Genomic DNA, 21,433 nt, shown 5'->3' with positions numbered 1-21,433 from the left:
CACTCGACAATCTGTCACATGGTCTTACTGAGTCTTGTCGGCAGTGTCTCATGTAGAGAAGATCTGTGGTAGGTCCTACACGGGGGGTGGGGGGGTCTCTACAAACACGGTGACAGGGGCAGAGTGGCTTCTGCCCAAGGAAGACACAGGTTTACCAGTGGGGAAACAGTTTCGCGGGATATACATCACACAGGGTTACCATGGGCAACCAGTGCATGTGGAGCACCTACCCCAATACAGGGCCTAGATAGCACACGTACTGGGCCGGCAGCGAGTTTCTCCGTAAGCTCACTGCAGGTGGCTCCACACCGGGTCCGGCCTAGTGTAGTGGGCTTTGGCGGAGCCAGTGTTGCAGCCGCAGGGGGACGCCCTAGGCGATGAGCAGACAGGGTGCGGGATATTAAAGAATATACTCTTTTAGCTGCTGAAACACCCAGGAGTGATCTCTAAACAACACTAGTGCAAGAGGGGGAGAAACTGCTGTAATGCGCCATAAATCCAACAGCTTCAATGACTTCAGCGGGGAATGGACCTGCAGAGGAATTAAGCTGCTCGGCTCTGAAGAAAAAAATCGGAATGAGTGGTTGCAAGCCAGCTCCTTTTATACCCGTATGTCTGGGGGAGTAGCATGCAAATTCAGAGGCAGGTGTTTGGGGCTCCCAAGGGCGACCCCTAGTGTCACTACATCAACACAATGTCGAGTGAGTAACAGATAGGGAACAGTTACACTCAGGACCTTAAGGAAAAAAAGGTCCCCATTGAAACCCATTAAAACGGCAATATTTGATCCCAGTGCCATTAAAGCATCAAATCATGAATTTTATGATATTATGCTTTCATTCCGGAACCCTGGCTTCAAAATTTAAATGTTTAATATTTTACACCAGATAGCGCCATTTTCATGTTTTGCCTGTGGAGCAAATACATGCATTTTTCCTATTTTCTATTTGTTGTATTATAGAGCACTGCAGGCCAACTGAATAAATTATGCAGCTAAAATTGTGAGGGTGTGTTGGTATGGATGTTAGAGTGTGATTTGTATGTGTGTATTGAGAAATATGTGTGTGTGTGTTTGTGTAAAAAAAAATAAAAACAACGGTGGCATTATATAAGCAAACTGGCATTTAAAGTGTTAAAATCCAGAATATGTATGAATATTTGGTAATTATGATCAATTATGTTGGTTAAAAAAATAACTCATTCAAAGTGGAAAATAATGTAAATATATAATTTTATTATGGCAATTGTTTGACGCTGACATTTTTGTCCTCTAAGGACCTCTTAATGTTATGGACATTGGCTTTCTTTATAGGACTTTACATTAACATGTTTACTGTTGGATTTTGTATTCTTTACAAGTCTATATTATTTTCTGTGGTAACTGACAGCATGCCACAGATGCTGTTTGAGTTAGGGAGGGCAAAGTGGGCAACTGCCCTAGGACCCGGGGTGCGATGGGGCCTGCAACAGTTGACCAAAATAAACCATAAAAATGGCTGCGGCCCCGAGGGGAGATGAAAAACAACCAAGGCCACCCAAGGAGAGGGCCAGACCATTTCTTTGCACCAGTGCCCGCAAGATCCAAGTTACGCCACTAGTTTGAGTTGTATTTAACCCAGAATATTTTGGCCTCAGATCTTGTAAATCTCTGTTTATATTAGTTATTTATATACATATGTAGCCTGCCTGCATTTATAAAAAAATAAATAAAAAAAACACAGCTCTTTCATGAACTCTCTAAACTCTAAGCCACTTGTGACCTGACATTCAAAGGCTTTATCCACCTCCTCTTACTGTCTTTTTAATTGCCTTTCTTTAAAAAATGGGAGGGAAAGGAAAAAATAAGTAATGTGTTTGTAAGGAAGCATGACCCTGAAGTTGAATATATCATGTCTGTATTTAGCAGGTAATGTTTCATGAAACGCTTGACTATACGGATATGAACGATACTATGGTGATGTATGGACTCTACAAACACTAAGGGTTATATTCATAAATGTGAAGGTGAAGCTGGAAAACAAAGAGCAATGGCAAAAGTGCTGCATAAGCTGAGCAGAGTGAGAGAAAAAGTCTATGGAAACAGATGAGCTCAGCACACACACACGTACACATACAAACACACATCCTCACACAAAAGGGTCAATCATAATGGTCAATGACGTGAAGCTTTTTTTTTTTGTCAGATTTTATTTATTAAATAATAATAATAATAAAGATGATGATGATGATGATGATAATATTATTAATAATAATCATAATCATAATAATTTATAAATAAATAAAACTGTATTTTATTTAGAAAATGACTTGATTACACCTATTTATGATAAACCAAAAAATTAAAGCATGTTCATTATAAAAGAGGATTATTCAAGTCAAAATCAGACTAAATTGTTTTACTTTTGTGAAACCCACAGATAAAGCATTATTGTAATTATTTTTTTTTGCTTCAATAAGAGCGCTAAAATTTAAGCCTAAATATGGGACGTCCTAGCAAATTGGAGACACTAAACCTCACGCACACACACACACACACACACACACACACACACACACACACACACACACACACACACAAACATGTACCAAATGAACACTCATATACAGCATCAAATTTTGTTGTTATTTTTTTTATTATTAATATTTATTTAATTTATTTATTTAAAGTTAAATATCTTAAAAATTTTAATTGTCATTTGTTTTTGGAAAATTTATAAGGCTGCTGAAAATGTAAAATAAATTCAGATAATTAAATGTTAAATGATATGTTGTTATAGTATTAATAATTTTATCATTGTATGAACATTAAAGTTCAAATAATACGGAAGATGAGGATTAGGGATGAGGATTAGCACCTCTAAATCTGAGGCCATGGTTCTCAGCAGGAAAACGATGGAGTGCGTACTCCAGGTAGGGAAGGAGGTATTGCCCCAAGTGAAGGAGTTCAAGTACCTCAGGGTCTTGTTCACGAGTGAGGGGACAATGGAGAGGGAGGTTGGCCGGAGAATCGGGGCAGCGGGGGCGGTATTGCACTCGCTCTATCGCACCGTTGTCATGAAAAGGAGCTGAGCCAGAAGGCAAAGCTCTCGATCTACCGGTCAATTTTTGTTCCTACCCTCACCTATGGTCATGAAGGCTGGGTCATGACCGAAAGAACTAGGTCAGGAGTACAAGCGGACGAAATGGGCTTCCTCAGAAGGGTGGTCGGCTTCCCCATAGAGATTCCCTGAGGAGCTCAGTCATCCGTGAGTAGCTCGGAGTAGAGCCGCTGCTCCTTTGCGTCGAAAGGAGTCAGTTGAGGTGGTTTGGGCATCTGGTAAGGATGCCCCCTGGCCGCCTCCCTAGGGAGGTGTTTCAGGCACGTCCAGCTGGGAGGAGGCCTCGGGGAAGACCCAGGGTTAGGTGGAGAGATTACATCTCCACACTGGCCTGGGAACGCCTCGGGGTCCCCCAGTCAGAGATGGTTAATGTGGCTCGGGATAGGGAAGTTTGGGGCCCCCTGCTGGAGCAGCTGCCCCCGCGACCCGACTTCGGATAAGCGATTGAAGATGGATGGATGGGTGGATTGTATGAACATGTTCAGACCGAATTTACAATGTTACATTTATCTTAGTTCAATTCGGTACTGGAAGCATCAGGCGGTTTAACTGCTTTTCCTCAGTGAGTGTAACTAGATTTTTTACACAAAATAAGATATTTACAGGAAGGGAAGGGGGCACACAGTTAAATATACAGTGCTGTGAAAAAGTATTTTCCCCTTCCTGATTTCTTCTATTGTCTATTTTTCATACACATTTTTTTAGATGATCTTCAAACAAGATAAGTTATCCAACACCTATATTACCCATGTGAAAAACTAACTGCCTTAAACTTATTTGCTGGTTGTACCACCTTTAGCAGCCACAACTGCAACCAAACACTTCCGATAACTGGAGATCAGTCTCACAACGCTGTGTTGGAGTTTTGGCCCACATTGGAGGGTTTTCGAGCATGAACTGCCCATTTAAGTTCCTGCCACAACCTCTCAATCGGGAGTCAGGACTTTGACTAGGCCACTTCAAAACTTTAATTTAGCTTCTTTTGAGACATTCAGAGGTGGACTTACTCCTATGCTTTTTCCCAATGTCTTGCTAAATAATCCAGTTGCACTTGAGCTTCAACTCACGTACTGATGACCGAACGTTCTCCTTTAGGATTTTCTAGAGAACAGAATTCATGTTCCCTTCAATTATTGCAAGTCACCCTGACCCTGAACCACCAAAGCATACCCACACCATCACACTCCCACCACCTTTACTATCTAAAACAGCTTGGTGTTGTATGTGAGAGAAAATATGTTTTAAATATGATCAGAGTTGTAAAACTACAAACAGATATTGGTGTATTAGATCTGTATATGACCAGTAGAAGTGATACTACCTGTACAAGAAAAAAAGTGACTTGTTAGGAAATAATCCTGGACAAAGCCATCCTACATCATTAGTGTAATCGAAATCTGACACTGTATTTATGTGATTATTAAGAATTTGATTGAGTAGTTTTAAGTACCGACTATTTCAGCAGTCTTGTGATTTTGCTACATATTACTGTACGATTTATGAATATAGCTAGAGTGTATATTATGTCCATAAAGCAGTCTTGCATATATATGTCTTGCCACTCAATCACTCCTGTAACAATGGCCCACCTTTGTTTATGTGAACTGTCCAGTAGAAATATTACTGGACATTTCAGATGCCACAAATTAAATACAGCCGAATGAAGCTGTTCATAAAATATCCTTTTACACAATGACTTTAATACGATAGCAGCAATAGAAAAAACATAGATTTTGTCTATTAAATCAGTCAACATGTGGCAATCTGCATTTTACTTAATGGATCATGCAGCATATAGAATTTATGAGGCTTAAATGGCATTTTCTCAAATGCAGAAGAGGGCCACTCATAATTGCGACTGGAGTCAATGGCTCGGAGAGCGCCTAAAAGTCTATTCAGCTTTATTTTAGAATAATCACACATAATCAGTGATTTTCCATATGCCTTTTCCATATTCCATATGCCTAAATGTTGAGGATGGTACAGGAGCTGTAGAGATATTGTCATGTTAATGAGAGACAGCTCTAATCTCTCAAGCTCAGTAAAGAGAGTGATTTTGAGCTTAGCTTTAGCTGAATGCTCAGTCAAGTGCTGATGCTATTACTCTCCTCATCTTGGACTAGTTGAGTCCTCTTAGATCTATTTTATCTGCTCACTAAGCCAGTTACATCAGAAAACTCACAGAAATAATGTGTGGAAAGATCAGGAGTAGAAACGAGATAATACAGTTACACATGGAGCCATCAGTGGCCCATTACTTCTGCTTTTGTTATTGTTTATTTAAACCAGATTATTCATTAGAAAGTGGCAAACCTCTAGATCTGAAGATCTCAGCATTCAAATAACACCAATGCTTCTAGTCCACTCAGAGGCTGAGATACTTGATGATACATTGGGGAAAGTCCTGGGATCACAAAATATGCTGAATGTCTATAGAAAAGTTTGTGGCAAGTGCTAAGCTGTGTTAGAGTGCCGACTGCATTTCAGATCTGTATATTGTGATGGAAGGTGATAGAGTGAACGATGACAAGAGGGAGGGGATGGTCGTTCTACCACATTCCCCCCGACTAAGCATCACCCCGGTGATACCTTCTCCTATGCTCCTAACCGAACATGGGGTCCGGAGCCAGAGGTGCACACTCTTTAACCGCTAACACAGGAATGCCACATCCTCAACCAGGCCCTACGGCCGGAGTGGGCATATAGAGAAATCCTCTCCGGGCCAGCTCACCCTCTCGCTCGCACTTGGGCAGAGACAGAGAAAACACTGGTTAAACATGACTGTTTGAACCAACCACTGGGCAAATGCTAATTAAGTGGCACTTACCCTTTAGGCGGTTGGGAGGCAATCCCCATGGATTCTACGTCCCTCTCCAGGCTTTCCATCAAACTGGCAAATGAGAGGGCAAGTGACGTCACTGTTGATGCCTTACTACTCTGTCTCTGCCCACAAAAGTGCCCGCATTCTCCACCACTGTGGCAGGGTGAGCAAGAGACTGACACAGTCTTTTGGCGTTCACTAAATGCCTCGGAGAGGGGTCCCGGTCCAGTGATACATCTAACTCGGCCGGTACCCTTCCTGCTCTACTCCTGGACCTTTAAGGTTGCCAGTGTGAATCAAAGAAATAAAAAGAATAAAACATTTTATAAGTCATGGGTCAAGTTCTCAGCATATAAGGAGGGGTGTACACTTTTTATTATTAATATCTCAAAAGTATTTATTGCTAAAACTGTGAAGTATGTGGTAAGGGACACACTGAATAGTAGTTACCAGTTTCTTGGTATTATTCATCTTCAATGTAGCATTACTAATGCATTCTTCACCAGCTGCCGTTCCTCACACATACAACCTCCCCCTGTAATCTCCCTATTTTTCACAATCCGTTATTGGCAGGTATGCTGTATAAAGTGTAAACCTGCAACTGTTACTTCAAGGAGCTCTTTTTACCTAATCTAACCTTCTCTTTTTTGGTGCTGTAACCTGATGTAGTTGATTCAGACATTTTGAAAAGTACGTCATGACCCCTTTTTAAGTAACAATTGCAGGTTACCACTTTAAACAGGGTGACATTGTTTTTATTATTTAATATTAAAATATATACAGTATTTAAAACATTCATATCTTTCATCATATCAATGGTGCAACCCTTTTATTGGAAAAATGACAGTTGCACACAGTCCAGGTATATCTTTTTAAAGACTCAATATCTCCATATTCTAGATTCTCAAAATATCATATGTCATGTAACATTTTAGCACATATTATGGACTATAGCACATTTACAGAAGAGGTCTGAGATAAAACACAGGAAACAGAGCCACTGTGATTCTTCACACACTGACTATACAGTATTTGTTTATTGGCTACGGGACATTCCGTGAGAGCTCCAGGTTTGCAGACTTCAGACCATAAGTGTGTGAAAGAACATTGAGCACTGATGAGCTGTCATAAAGTGAAAGCAGGATCTAAATTCATTTCCTGCTGCTGTAATCCAGCAGAAAGCCAACCAGTGAAAGTCAAATGTCTGAGCGGGAGATAAGATACAAGCTGCATTAAACCCACTGCAGGTGATAGAAAATAATGTATAAAACATGGCAATAATAGCAGAAATGGCACTGTTGGGGGTGACATTGCTGGACAAATAAGTTAATACACTCTTGAGAGCAGCTTCATTTGTGAAGAATATAATCTAGACTGCAGCATGAGTAAGAGTAAGTAAATGATGAGCACCGCCAAGTTCCGATAGTTTTAATTAGCTGTTCCATAATGTATGCAATTTACTTGTACTTTTGATACTTAAGTAAATTTAAAATAAGTTACTGTAATACTACTACTTAAGTATTTTTCAGTGATGCATTACTGAAATGCATTGGGACATGTGAAATAGATTGTGTGTGATTAAAGGCAGTGAAATATGCACTTGATGCATCCTATAAAATATGCCGAACAAAGGCTGAGAAACTAGGCTGCCTTCCAAGGGTCCTTACAATTGAGATGGCCTTCAACGGTGCTTGATGACATGGCAGCCAAGATGTCTGGCTTAACTAGTCTGCAGGCTTCCGATTGTGAAGCACAAGGTTAGTGTCCAAAGCACTGTATGGTCCAGGAATCAACAGGGTTCGACGGCTGCACGTGCTCCCCTCTTAAGGTTCCGGCACACGAAGGAGCGGTGACTTCTGTTGCGGCCTGCCTTCCCTTGGTCCGCAGAGTGTGAGAGGAAAGATGGCCCAGCTTCCATACCTGTTGGTCATAGCGTGTGCGGTACTCCCCGTTGACTCATCTAACCCACACCGGAATTCCAAGGGAGCGGGTCAGACATGTATCTAATTCGGCATTAATACATTAATTATGAGCCAATATGTATAAAGGATAACATCATATTTGACTTGATGCAAACATTGAGTAGACCGCTGATTATGTGTAATATATTTGCATATCATATATCAGGAACATTTACAGAAACAGTAATTGAAACATAAATAAATTCTATATTGTATTCAGAGGCAGATATCTAATGGTGTAGGCCTAAAACACATTGTGAACAAATAATCATAAGTAAATTCATGTTCAGTCTCTGTCAAAGTGTTTTCACTAAATATTCCATAATTATATAAAAATATACATAATATATTGCTATTTAGAGAGGAAAAGCACAAATTAACAAATTTTCCTCATACAGACACTCACAGTTATGAATAAAGGCAATGAAAGCCAAACTAGTTTGCCGAAACATTCTTAATTAAAAGTGAACATTTGTTTCGTCATGTTTTCATCATGTGTTTTCGCATGTAGTCTGAGACAGCCTCTGAATTCATTATTCGATGAAATAAGTCCAATGGCAATGTATTGCAATTTCAATATCACATCAATGCCTAATACTCCCCTACTATTATTTAGCATCCTTAAAAAAAATAAAAAATTATTTTGGCTGTGCAAGCTGATGTTTTTGGGGGCATTGCACACCAAAATGTGCAATGCCATTGGTTTGTCATTTCATTCTCCATTCTGCAAATTCAGAGACTGTCAGATTTATAATGACCTATTCATGTGGGTCTGTTCCTCACATGATATTGGATGACTTCAGAGGACTTGGAATATATTGAACAAGTCATCCTCCTTTAAATGTGCTTAATAACAGAATTGCGATGAGAAAGAGATGTGAAAGATTTTGGTCATTATTAACATGCCCTGAGCATTGCTGTATGCTCGTATATCTTTACAGTGACTGCAGTGACTGCAGCTGCGGCAAGTCTTATCAGTTGTTTCTCACTGTGTGGAGAATTGGCAATAGAAGGCTGTTGTCTTTGCACACACACTGACTCTGTGAGAGAGCATTCAACCATCCGGGCCCACTGCCAGCCCAATCTCACCCCAGAACCAGCTTTTGATTAAACCGCAAGGTTATCAGCTCTGATTCTCTGCACTAGACTCGTCTCTCATGGGCTGCTTCAGAAATATATCTGTAACTCATGACTTAATAAAACTGGCCAAGCCTCCCGTATTCATCTGCTATAAATATTCCTAGTTTGTACTCTCTCTCTCTCTCCCACACGCTGAACTAATAGAGGACAAAATGTCTGTGTCATTTCATAGTGTTGAGGGTTTATCAGCACCATGATCTCTCTCTCAATCGTATTTATGTGTTTCCATGTATCCATCTCTGTGGGAGTGAATCATGATGATTGTTCTGAAGGTCCACAGGTGAAATTGCTTCCCTTGGAATAGTCTAACACCAGGAAATATTCATCTCAACAACAATATCTGTTCCCTCGTTCCCAAGCGATGAACCTTGAAATCAGAAAATTGCCCATGTGGCCTTTCATGAGATGAGAGAGGAATTTTAATGAAAGCAAAAGTGAGTCGACAATCAGAGATTAGTCTGCAGAATAATGCTTGTCGAATCTTCACCATCATTTAAAAACATAAAGAAAGAATCTTCAAGAAGGCAGCGTGCCAGTGTTGTCCGTGTGTGCTGTTTTGCACAATAAATCTGCTCATGTGTTAGTAGAATTCACAATCAACAAACATATATACTGTATATACTAGGCTATACTATATACAGTGCATCCAGAAAGTATTCACAGCGCTTCACTTTTTCCGCATTTTGTTATGTTACAGCCTTATTCCAAAATGTATTAAATTCAATATTTCCCTCAAAATTCTACAAACAATAACCCATAATGACAATGTGAAAGAAGTTTGTTTGATATATTTGGAAATGTATTACAAATAAAAACATAAAAATCACATGTACATAAGTATTCACAGTCTTTGCCATGACACTCAAAATTGAGCTCAGCTGCATCCTGTTTCCACTGCTCATCCTTGAGATGTTTCTACAACTGTGGTAAATTCAGTTGATTGGACATGATTTGGAAAGGCACACATCTGTCTATACAAGGTCCCACAGATATCTCAGGGCATATCAGAGCACAAACCAAGCCATGAAGTCCAAGGAATTGTCTGTAGACCTCCGAGACAGGATTGTATCGAGGCACAGATCTGGGGAAGGGTACAGAAACATTTCTGCAGCATTGAAGGTCCCAATGAGCACAGTGGCCTCCATCATCAGTAATGGTGGATGAAGTTTGGAACCACCAGGACTCTTCCTAGAGCTGGCCGCCCTGCCAAACTGAGCGATCGGGGGAGAAGGGCCTTAGTCAGAACCCGATGGTCACTCTGACAGAGCTCCAGCATTTCTCTGTAGAGAGAGGAGAACCTTCCAGAAGAACAATCATCTCTGCAGCACTCCACCAATCAGGCCTGTATGGTAGAGTGGCCAGACGGAAGCCACTCCTCAGTAAAAGGCACATGACAGCCCGAATGGAGTTTGCCAAAAGGCACCTGAAGGACTCTCAGACCATGAGAAACAAAGTTATCTGGTCTGATGAATCAAATATTGAACTCTTTGGCCTGAATGGCAAGCAGAATGTCTGGAGGAAACCAGGCACCGCTCATCACCTGGCCAATACCATCCCTACAGTGAGGCATGGTGGTGGCAGCATCATGCTGTGGGGATGTTTTTCAGCGGCAGGAACTGGGAGACTAGTCAAGATCGAGGGAAAGATTAATTCAGAGTGCTCTGGACCTCAGACTGGGGTGAAGATTCATCTTCCAACAGGACAACGACCCTAAGCACACAGCCAAGATAACAAAGGAGTGGCTACGGGACAACTCTGTGAATGTCCTTGAGTGGCCCAGCCAGAGCCCAGACTTGAACCCGATTGAACATCTCTGGAGAGATCTGAAAACGGTTGTGCACCGACGCTCCCCATCCAACCTGATGGAGCTTGAGAGGTGTGCCAAGCTTGCACCATCATACACAATAAGACTTGAGGCTGTAATTGTTGCCAAATGTGCTTCAACAAAGTATTGAGCAAAGGCTGTGAGTACTTCTGTACATGTGATTTTTTTTAATTTTTATTTATTTATTTATTTTATAAATTTGCAAAGATTTCAATCTAACTTTCACGTTGTCAATATACATGTAGAATTGAGGAAAATAATGAATTTAATTAATTTTGGAATAAGGCTGTAACATAACAAAATGTGGAAAGTGAAGTGCTGTGAATACTTTCCGGATGCACTGTATCTATATATGTATATATATTACATGTCATTCAATGTAGTGTTGTCATGGTAGTCAGTACCAATACCATTGAAATTTCACGGTACTCGATACCATTTTCAAAAACACCAAAGCAAAACACAAAAACAGGTTACTAAACAACACTCTTTTATTAACAAAGTTAACAAAACATCAGCAGCAGAACTAAGAACAAAAATAAACCATTGAGCAACATTTTCATTTAACTATATTATTTTTGAATTATAACAAAACTGAACGTTATTAACGTGATCTGCTTCTGTATTATTTAAACTTTAATAAAGCTACAGTATAACACATTAAATATAACCGCATTTAAGATGTAACGCCGTCGCTGGGGCGTTTCCTTTAAAGAGCTCCGGCTCCACAACGAGAGTGCTTCTGAATTTACTTTTTTTTTATATATTTTTTTTTCTAATACCTTGGGACCTACATAAGATGTAGCTGTGAAAGTTTAGAGTGCATCTGGAGTGATCTGTAATTCTTTCTCTCCTCCGTCAGTCATGAACTGCTGTGATAAATCCGGGTGTCTGTCTTTCAGGTTCTTTATTAAGTTTGATGTGTTTCCTCCTTTCGTCACAAAATTGCGAAGCAGCGTTTGCAAATAGGTTTTTGCTGATCTATGATGTTTCCCTTTTCATCAGACTCAAATCCAAAGAATTTCCAAACCTGGCTTTTTCCACTTTTCTTTTCAACAAGATTCAGTTGAGACTCCGCAGCAGCTTTGCTTGTCACCATCTTTTGCTTAGTGTGAGCGTTCGAAAGTTCCCGACTCTGCATGTGTACCGGGCAGACTCCGGTACCTTCAGAAATTCTGGTATCGACTTGGTACTGGAGTACCGTTATTTTTGACAACACTAATTTAATGTGCAGAATGTATTTACCAACCTCTCTTAAACCCGGAGCGACCCGGTACCGGGACATCTAGGGGGTGCTGATAATGAAGAAAAAAATATTATGGTGTTACTCAACAACCACTTGCTTGATCTGCATAAATTAGGTGTCGTTTTAAAGCTTAGACTCTTTACAATTAATATAGCTGATCTGACCAATTCTAAAATACTGCTTTTAAATTTGCTAACAAATTAGAAATGTTCGTTTTAAATTTGCAATCACAACAAATATTTAAGCAATATCACACGAGCAAGAGTGCGATACGGCCCTATATCAGCACTGCTGTGATTCGGCCGCAGGTTACTACAGCAGTGCTGATTTAGGGCCATAGAACACGATTGCAAGTGTGATATCGCTTATATACAACAGTTAAATGAACAAGTACATTTTTTTTAAAAATTGGAAAAACTGAGTACCGTCATAAAAACGCATCTGTGCATTACTTACGCAACCGATCAGAATCTGCCGTTGCTGGTTCAAAACAAATAATGCGTCTTAGCCTCCGTTAGTAATTCAAAAAGTTCACTTCAGAAATAGTATCGCGGCTTGTGCTGTTTCTAACAAGTTATTGGATAAACAAGGATGGATGTGTTTTATTGGATAAACAAGGATGGATTTGTGTGCGTGTGTGAGAGAGAGAGTGAGAGATGGAGCATGTACAATCCCCTGTGTCCACTCCCAAGCAGAGATGCTGTCAGTTTTCTGAAGATCAGCTTTCTCTGTGTAAAAATAGCATCCAAGTGGGGGTATTTCTCCCTATTTCAACATAGCCGGTGCGCAAGTGTCTATAACTATAGAAACCGCAATGTCCTCCACCATTTTAAACAGCACCCATTGTGTAATTAATCAGTCTGTTGTGTCTCTCAGCTGTGATGAGCCATAATGCTGAAGTTGTTCTTTTTAAGCTATTTCCTAGCTTTAGTAGTGTAGTAATAATATGAGCGATCACGAAGAGCTGTTCTATATAAACACTGGCTGACAGATTCACTCTCACACCACCTGCTGGCTAAAATATGTAATAAATAAAAAAAAAAGCTCAAACATGTACTGTTCTTACACTTTAGATTAGATTTGCATGAACACAAGTGGAGTGATGTCACACAGTGAAGCGTCAGAGTGCTGATGGTGTCAAAACATCAGTGCTCATGGAACGTCTCTAGTCCAATCAGATTCAAGGAACATAACTCACTGTTGTGTGTGTGTGTGTGTGTGTATATATATATATTCACTTTACAAATAGCTTTTGGCGACCTCTCCTGGTCATAAATGGAGCTCACACGTGCCAATACACCCTACAACACTTACAACTTTGGCAACTTGGGGCAGTATTTCAATTTCAATAAACATATTTTTGCTAAAGAAAAGTCGACCTACTGTCCTCTTTCTGATTTCACTGTGAGATCAGGCTTTTCCAGGAGTGTTGGTTATTCATGTTTTTAAGCTGTTACAGACGTTACAGCAGATTTTCTGTAAAGCTGCTTTGGAAACAATGTGATTTGGTAAAAGCACAAATAAAAACTATAAAAATAACAATTATTTGACTTGATTTTATTTTTATGTTTTCCACTTTGACAACATAATCTCAAAGTTCTCTCTTTGCACTGTCAAACAAACAATTGATAGCCAGTGCTGAAGCATTTTACCAATCAGACATTAGCATAATGAATTCAATATAATGCCCAGCATCATCCAATCACTGCCAACCATGTTTAGCCTTGTAAATTCTGAATCCATATATTGATAACCATTGTCCCATGTCTTCTAAACATGTTGAGTGATCCAAACATCATCTGCAGCCTGAAACTGAACTTTTGGTTGGATGTTAGGAGTGAATACACTGGGCTGCATAGGAAAGATATTGGACGTTCCCTTGCTCCCTCTTTAGTAAATAACTTAACCTCCAGTGTGTTGTATGACTGCACTGGTCTCAGAACAGTTCGAAATGCACCTTATTTTCAAATGTACAGCCTTCCATCTTGGAATGCACCAACAGATTCTCAATATGTTAATGCACAGTGAGTATAGGATTTCTAAGGGGAAGAAAATAGCCCATAGCTCTGTTATCATTGTGTTTAACAGTGTGCTGTTCACTGAAAAAAGAGCATATCAGATGAAACTACATGTAGAGATGTTACAGTTTTGATACAAGCAGGTTTCAATGTAAAATCTTAATGAGGTTAAAATTATGAAATTAAATTAATTCAAACCTCGGTTGCACAAGGTTAAAAGCACCATATGGATTTCAGATGTTTTGCTAACATCCGGCCATAACTGAATCAGTCTCCATCCCTTCAATGACACACCCTCTCTCTGTAGAATCCTACCCCCCTATGACACATTATGATAAATAAACATTAAACATAAACACTGATGACATAAACTTTTATGTTTTATACGGTCAGAGGGTTGACAACTGACAGTGTTCATAAATTAACCATATTTGTCACATTACACATGTATTAAGTGCAGTAGCCATATTATTTCTCTAATTAAAATGAGGGAAATTATTAAAAAATCTCAAACAATTTGTGAATACCATGGTCAACTGACACAAAAAAATATAACCACAACAATTATAAACAACCATAAAACGTTGTGATATTTTTGAATGCCTAGCAAGTAAAATATGGAAAGAAAACCTGCAGATAAAGGCTAAATTTGATTTTGACTAAATTTTATAATTTTTTTATAAATACTGCATATCTCAAAAGGTACACAACTGGGAAACCTTATGAGTTTTTTTTTAATTATTTTTACGGTTAATATTTTAATGTACTGCAAATGAAGCATCATGGCCTATGCACATGCGTTTTTTTTTGTGATAATGTAATATCCATTTTAAATTACATTTTACATTTGTGTCAAGAATCGTTTAAGAAGAAATCTTAAAGCACCAGTGACTTGATTTTCCCCCACCACTGATATAAACACAACCAGCTCTCACCTGTCAATCTTCTGAACTCATTCCCACTGATGACTGTGTACTTGTGTACAGATCCTAGAAAACGTTTTGATTGAACCCGTGTAGATAGATTCCGACGCTTGGTGCCAAATCTTTTTGCCAGAGGGATAATTGAACATAATCTGTCCCTGTGTCATGTCCTCTACAGGTGAATGCAGCTGCCTGGAGGGTTACGCTCCTGACCCCGAGCATCAACATCTCTGCATTCGCACCGATTGGGGCCGTAATGAGGGGTGAGTGCTGCAAAGGAACTTTGTCAGTATTTCAAACGGGGCAAATAAATGCCAGGACAGAGTGGGGAAAGAGGAAAACTGATATTACAGAGACAAATTAGATTCATCATAACTCTTTCTGTGCATGTTAAAGAACTTGCTCAAACTTACAGCTGTTCTTTTAAAATTGCAGCAGAAAATTTGGCCCAAACTTTGGCTCTTGGATCCAGACTGAAATTAGAATAAATAAAAAATGGGACGGTTTTACACTAATTGGGACCGAAACTAAAACTTTTTCGAAGCCAAGTATCACTGTTAGAGTACAATTCCTCTCGAGTAGGGTAGTGGAATATGTACAAATCTTGTGTTTTATTACTATTATTACTTTTCCCTTCATTCATTTTCAGAATGTCAACTAAACTCATATTCATCAAGCCTTTTTTTGTGTGCTTCACCCACAGTCCATGGCCGTACTCGAACCTGGAGCGAGGTTACAACCTTGTCACAGGAGAACAGGCTCCTGAGAAGATTTTCAGGTAAGCACAACTCTAAATCCAGATCTCCTAGAATGCCTGCAGAACTGTGTGTCCTCCAAACCTTGGTCCCTTACTGAACATGACACTCCCTGGGGCGTAAGAGTCCACAAAGGGCGTCCCCTCACCTTTGCTGTCAGCCAGCCTTATACTGAACACATGCCACCAGAGAGTGCCTTGGGGGGCTGCACTAAGGGATTCGTGGAACAGATTTGCCCCAGGCATGTTCTACATAGAAAAGTAGGCATTTTCCAGAGCCTTTTTCCATTTTAAAACCAGGTCTGAAGCCACTGTGAATGTTCAGTGGTTTTGTGTATTTATTTTTCATGTTCTCAGAATCATGGTGGGCATAGACAGAAGACAAGAACCAGTCACAAACCACAGCATGTCACTTAGGATTTCTGTGTGTTTCTGTCTGGCAGACGTGACAGTCTGAAAAGCTTCTACTTTTAACATATTTGATGTGACCCGTCACAAGGATTCATGCAAGCTTATCTGCAGTCTGAAAGATGCATGCTGATATTTTGCTATTGTGAGTGAGGGATGTGATACACCATGACTCAAAACTAGAGCTAGAGTCCAGCTCAGCTATTTTATTTCAACTGTGGTGTGGTTCTTTTTAGGTCTGTGGCAATACTATTGATATATTGCAATATAATTTTTTTGTGATACTTTAGATCCTAGTATCGATACCATTTATTTTCATAATTGGAATTTTTATGCAAAATTACATCATACAGGTGATGTGCTCTATTTAACGTTGCAGAAACGGCACAGAGTGGAAACAGACAGATCTCACAGCGAAATTGGAAACAGTTGGCTGACTTTTCTTTAGGTAAAACCGGTTTGTTTACTGACATTCTAAACACTGCCCCCAGTGGACAAATGAGTCCACGGTGACAGTGTTGTTGGTGAAATGTCCACAGAGGGGTGCCAAAAGCAAGTTGTTTTCAGCCGTACAGGATGTAATACGGTGAAGAGGAATGCATATTTTATAAACTAAACCCCCAAAACCCAAACCGGTGAATCTAAATAATGTGTCCGATCCAAGGTTACTGAAACTGTAGGAAACAATATGCAGACTTCCCGTGTGATTATGTTGGCAAACGTTACACCTGCAGCAGCAAACCATTTAATAGCATTGCCGTGAAGTGCAAAACGAAAAGACACATCTAATAACACAATGACAAATCCAAAAACAAGCTAAAAATTCTGAGACACAACAAAAAAATCATAAAACACAAAAGCTAAGCAGAAAACAAAATAACAAATCAGAAAACACCAAAACACTTCAGTCGAAATGGAGAGAGTAGGAACAAAATCTTCTCACTTGATCGGTTGCGTGGACAATACCTACTGTAGCCCTTTCTTCATGATTGGCTCATTGATTATTTCAAAATCCATGGCAAAAGTGCACTGACTAAAAAACGGAATCATTTGTATTGGTTTCTTTCTCAGTAAAACTGTAATGAGACACTTTAGAACTTAGAGAGCAAAAAAAGAATGATGCATAAAGTTAGTTAAAGGTACGATATCCTCCTACGGTCTCTAAGGGACCATCTAAAAAGTCCTCTGCGCTAAAACTTTGGGGGTGTCCAAGCATTCAGTTAACTGACTTGACGTTCTAACGTAACAAACACTGTAATTAGAAAAAGGACTTTCATATTCAAAAAGTTTCAACAGGCTCCAGTGTGATGGCTGACTTACTGCATATTAAGTTTTGCCAGCATGTCCAATTATATGTTCTCAGTGTTCAATTATTTTAGAAAATAAATAACTAAAAAAATTCTCTGAAATTAACCAATATATTATTTGCCTATTCTAAAGGTTGTAGTTGGCTGCTAATGTACAGGCTGCTAACTAGATTTTCCAAGTATGTTCAATTATATAAATACAGCATTATTTTCTTTATTATAAATAACATCATTAAACTTCATCAAGTAAGTTATGCATTCACACCACTGACAGCCTACTACAACCTTTAGAATGTAAAAATAACATATTGATGAATTTGAGTGCTTTTTTTCTTCTTCTTAAATAATGTAATACTGTATCCAAATCTCACCTAATGTAAGTCAGTCTATTGGCAGCAACTGGAACCATATATATATATATATATATATATATATATATATATATATATATATATATATATATATATTACACACCAATCAGCCACAACATTTAAACCACCTACCTAATATTGTACCAAAACAGCACCAACTCGCATCTCAGCATAACATTCATAGATGATATTCTTCTCACCACAATTGTTCAGAGCAGTTATCTGAGTTACTGTAGACTTTGTCAGTTTGAACCAGTCTGGCCATTCTCTGTTGAGCTCTCTCATCAACAAGGTGTTTCAATCTGCACAACAGCCGCTCACTGGATGTTTTTTGTTTTTGGCACCATTCGGAGTAAATTCTAGAGACTGTTGTGTGTGAAAATCCCAGGAGATCAGCAGTTACAGAAATACTCAAACCAGCCCGTCTAGCACCACAATCATCCATGTGATTATCTAATCAGCCAATCATGTGGCAGCAGTGCAGTGCATAAAATCATCCAAATACGGGTCAGGAGCTTCAGTTAATGTTCACATCAACCATCAGAATGGGGAAAAAATGTGATGTCAGTGATTTGGACCGAGGCATGATTGATGGTGCCAGACGGGCTGATTTGAGTATTTCTATAAATGCTGATCTCCTGGGATTTGTTTTACCCACAACAGTCTCTGAAGTGAAGAAATTATAATATTATATGATATTTAGGTGGTCAGGGTCCCAAAAAACAACAACAAGGTGCAGGAAAAGTGCAATGAAACCCTATGACTAAAAGGAACCAAAATGAAATCTAATCCTGAGATTGACAAGAAATGTAAAAGCCAAAATCCACCAGACCCAGACCCCTGAAATAAACCCAGTGTGAATATGCCCTCTCAATTAAACTCTGTCTCTTGTTAAATATCTAAAATACCAGTTTTCAAAGTAGAGGCCTCAACTGATTTCCACTTCTTGGGTCTAATAGCAAAGGCCAAAATAAAGCTATTGAAATTGATATCATCCATTCATTCACTTCTAACTCACCGCCGCCATCATCGCACTTTACCACCTGACCACACAAGCCATTTAGTTGAGCGGACAGCACTTGACTGATCGTGGAATGAGGAAACCAATCGATGCCCTCTGAAGTGTCAGTTGATGAGTCGGAGCAAGGCCGGGGTTACCGCCATGTTATTTATGAGTGGATGTATGCATTGATCCTGAGTAATTCAGACGTGCTTGTCTACAGCCAGGGTCAGGAACCGGGCACACTCAGACCTGAGCTCATGCATGATGGACGAATTCAGAACAACTAAGTGGTGTAGCCTTTAAAATCACCTCTTGGGACTGATTGCTATGATGTACATTGGGTAGGGTGCACGTGATTAGGGCTGGGTGGTATGATGGTATACAAGTTGAGACAGTAGTGTGTGTCAACCAATAGCTTCACAATGCTGTTTACACCTTGGTAAATTTGGCACAGTTATCAGTTGCCAGGACTGGAAGTTTTATAATGTAAGTGCTTAATTTGTATGTGAGAGTAACAAAGAAACATGAAGTAAGGTTGGATGTGTCCCAAATAAGTTTTGGCAGCAGGGGCTTGTTAGTCAGGTGTGCTGGTTGTCACTGAATAAAAACAATTGATAGAATCACAATGTAATATGTCAATATGACTGGACAATTTTGTTTTGTCAACTTAAATAAAAATAAAAAAATTACAGAGGGCACAAATGTAATCATCCTAAGTGTAATAAAGGCCCTTAAAGGTGCACTCAGTCAGTTTTTCCCTATTACTCCTAAAGAAATTAATTGTAATTTTGAAACATACAAATAAAATCATGACCACTCATGTGAGATGAGGAGCCATATCAGTAACCTTATCAAAACTTTTTTATTCTACATGGGATAAGGGTGCCCTCATGGGGCCATGTTAGAATCATATGACCAGTTGAATATCACTCAATTAATCTCAATCATGTTATTGGACACTTTCATTCTTGGATTAAATTAATCATGGCCGATTGTGAATAGTAAATTCTGCAAAGGCATCTATAACTGAAAACTATTGATTTTGAATGATGCTGCATCCACACCACTAGGAGTCACTGTAAGTCCAAGATGTCACAAAAAAAGGTCACTGAGTGCACCTTTAATGTAATAATTGTTAGTCCTAAATGTAATAAAGGGTCTACGTGAAGTGTATTTAGTTTATAAAGGTAATAAAGGCCCTAAGTATAATAAAAGCTCTAAATGTAATTACCCTTGTGGGTCACACTTTATGTGTTTACATAGGTAATTGGAGAGTAATACCAATGCACTACATCCTATTGCTGTATAATTATGTTGTAGAGCTTGTACTTGCATTACATATAATAACTAAAAGTAATAGTTGCATGTAATACTGTATGTGTAACATGGACACTGTTAAATAAGGATTTTAGTATATGGGAGGTAAGGCGGTTCACATTAGTGTTTTCATATATTGTATATACATAGAATCAATTGCTATACACTCATTTAATGATAATTTTATGACATTAGTATGGTTGATGAAGGTGAATTGCATATTTTATTTACTTTACGTACAGTTCACAATGGTTGAATGGCCAAAAGTCTTCATTAGGGAAGTATATATATCCTTGATTCCATTTTATTGGGATAAGTATATGGGGTTATGTATTTTTAATGAACAATGAATCGTTCACATACACTTATAGACTGATCATTAATCACCACACTCACCTCCTCACCAGTCACACTTTTATAAATGGCCAGTAGATGTAAACATTATAACTCGCTGATAAATGGTTCATTGGTGTAAAATGTAAGAATTGCTACAATAAGAGACTTCATTATATTTGTTACTAACAATGATTACTTTCCGGATCTTGATTACATTTATTGAAAACTTGTTGTTGTTATTTTTTTTTTATTCCTAGAAATAACCATCTCTTCATATATACTGTTACCTTGATAAAACATTACTTATGCCATGATATGATATTTTGGTCATACCACCACCTCTTAATGTGATCATGCAACATTATATCCCAGAAGTCTTAGTTACTTAATTTTTCACATGAATTCAGCAGTTATTTTGACAACATCACTTAAGACGCTTATAAAACTTTAATGAAGTTATTTAATTGTAGGGCCTACTCAGCAGTAAATGTACCTTGCACATAATTTATCCATGTCTTTTATATGTGATCATGTCCATCAATCTACATTACAAAGAAATCTGAAAATGATTTTGACTTTTTGATGAAGAATGAGGGTCATTTGAGAAACTCTGTGCTCTGAAACATTTCCACTTAGTATTCCTTCTGTATTCCTATCTGTATGTAGCAGAGTATTTTCTACTCTTTAATGATCCAGTCATTAGTGGAAACATTAAAATCTTTATCAGGAATGTAACGGCAGTTAGCACAGAATGTTAATGTCTGCAAACACACAGTGAATACTAGATCTGTATGGAGGGTGAGAGAACAATGGCGAAAGAATATTATGTACTGTAAGTTGCATTTTGCTTTCATGGATTTTCTCAACCGTTGACATTAAATTGAACATATCTTGCTATATATGTT

At 38.8% G+C, this 21,433-nt stretch overlaps 1 protein-coding gene across 3 annotated transcripts in view; it reads left to right on the top strand.

Annotated features, from left to right (window-relative positions):
- The window catches only part of LOC127637737 (astrotactin-2-like), a 749,824-nt gene that overhangs the window by 337,337 nt on the left and 391,054 nt on the right, over positions 1–21,433 (top strand). For all 3 annotated transcript variants that reach the window (XM_052118989.1, XM_052118979.1, XM_052118998.1), the window contains 2 exons: positions 15,211–15,295; positions 15,736–15,810. In XM_052118989.1, the coding sequence (XP_051974949.1) occupies positions 15,211–15,295; positions 15,736–15,810 (160 nt within the window). The remainder of the gene's footprint in view (positions 1–15,210; positions 15,296–15,735; positions 15,811–21,433) is intronic.

This window comes from Xyrauchen texanus, chromosome 4 (genome assembly GCF_025860055.1).
Source record: "Xyrauchen texanus isolate HMW12.3.18 chromosome 4, RBS_HiC_50CHRs, whole genome shotgun sequence".
Classification (NCBI taxonomy): Eukaryota; Metazoa; Chordata; class Actinopteri; order Cypriniformes; family Catostomidae; genus Xyrauchen; species Xyrauchen texanus.
This window is presented reverse-complemented; position numbering and strand designations above follow the sequence as displayed.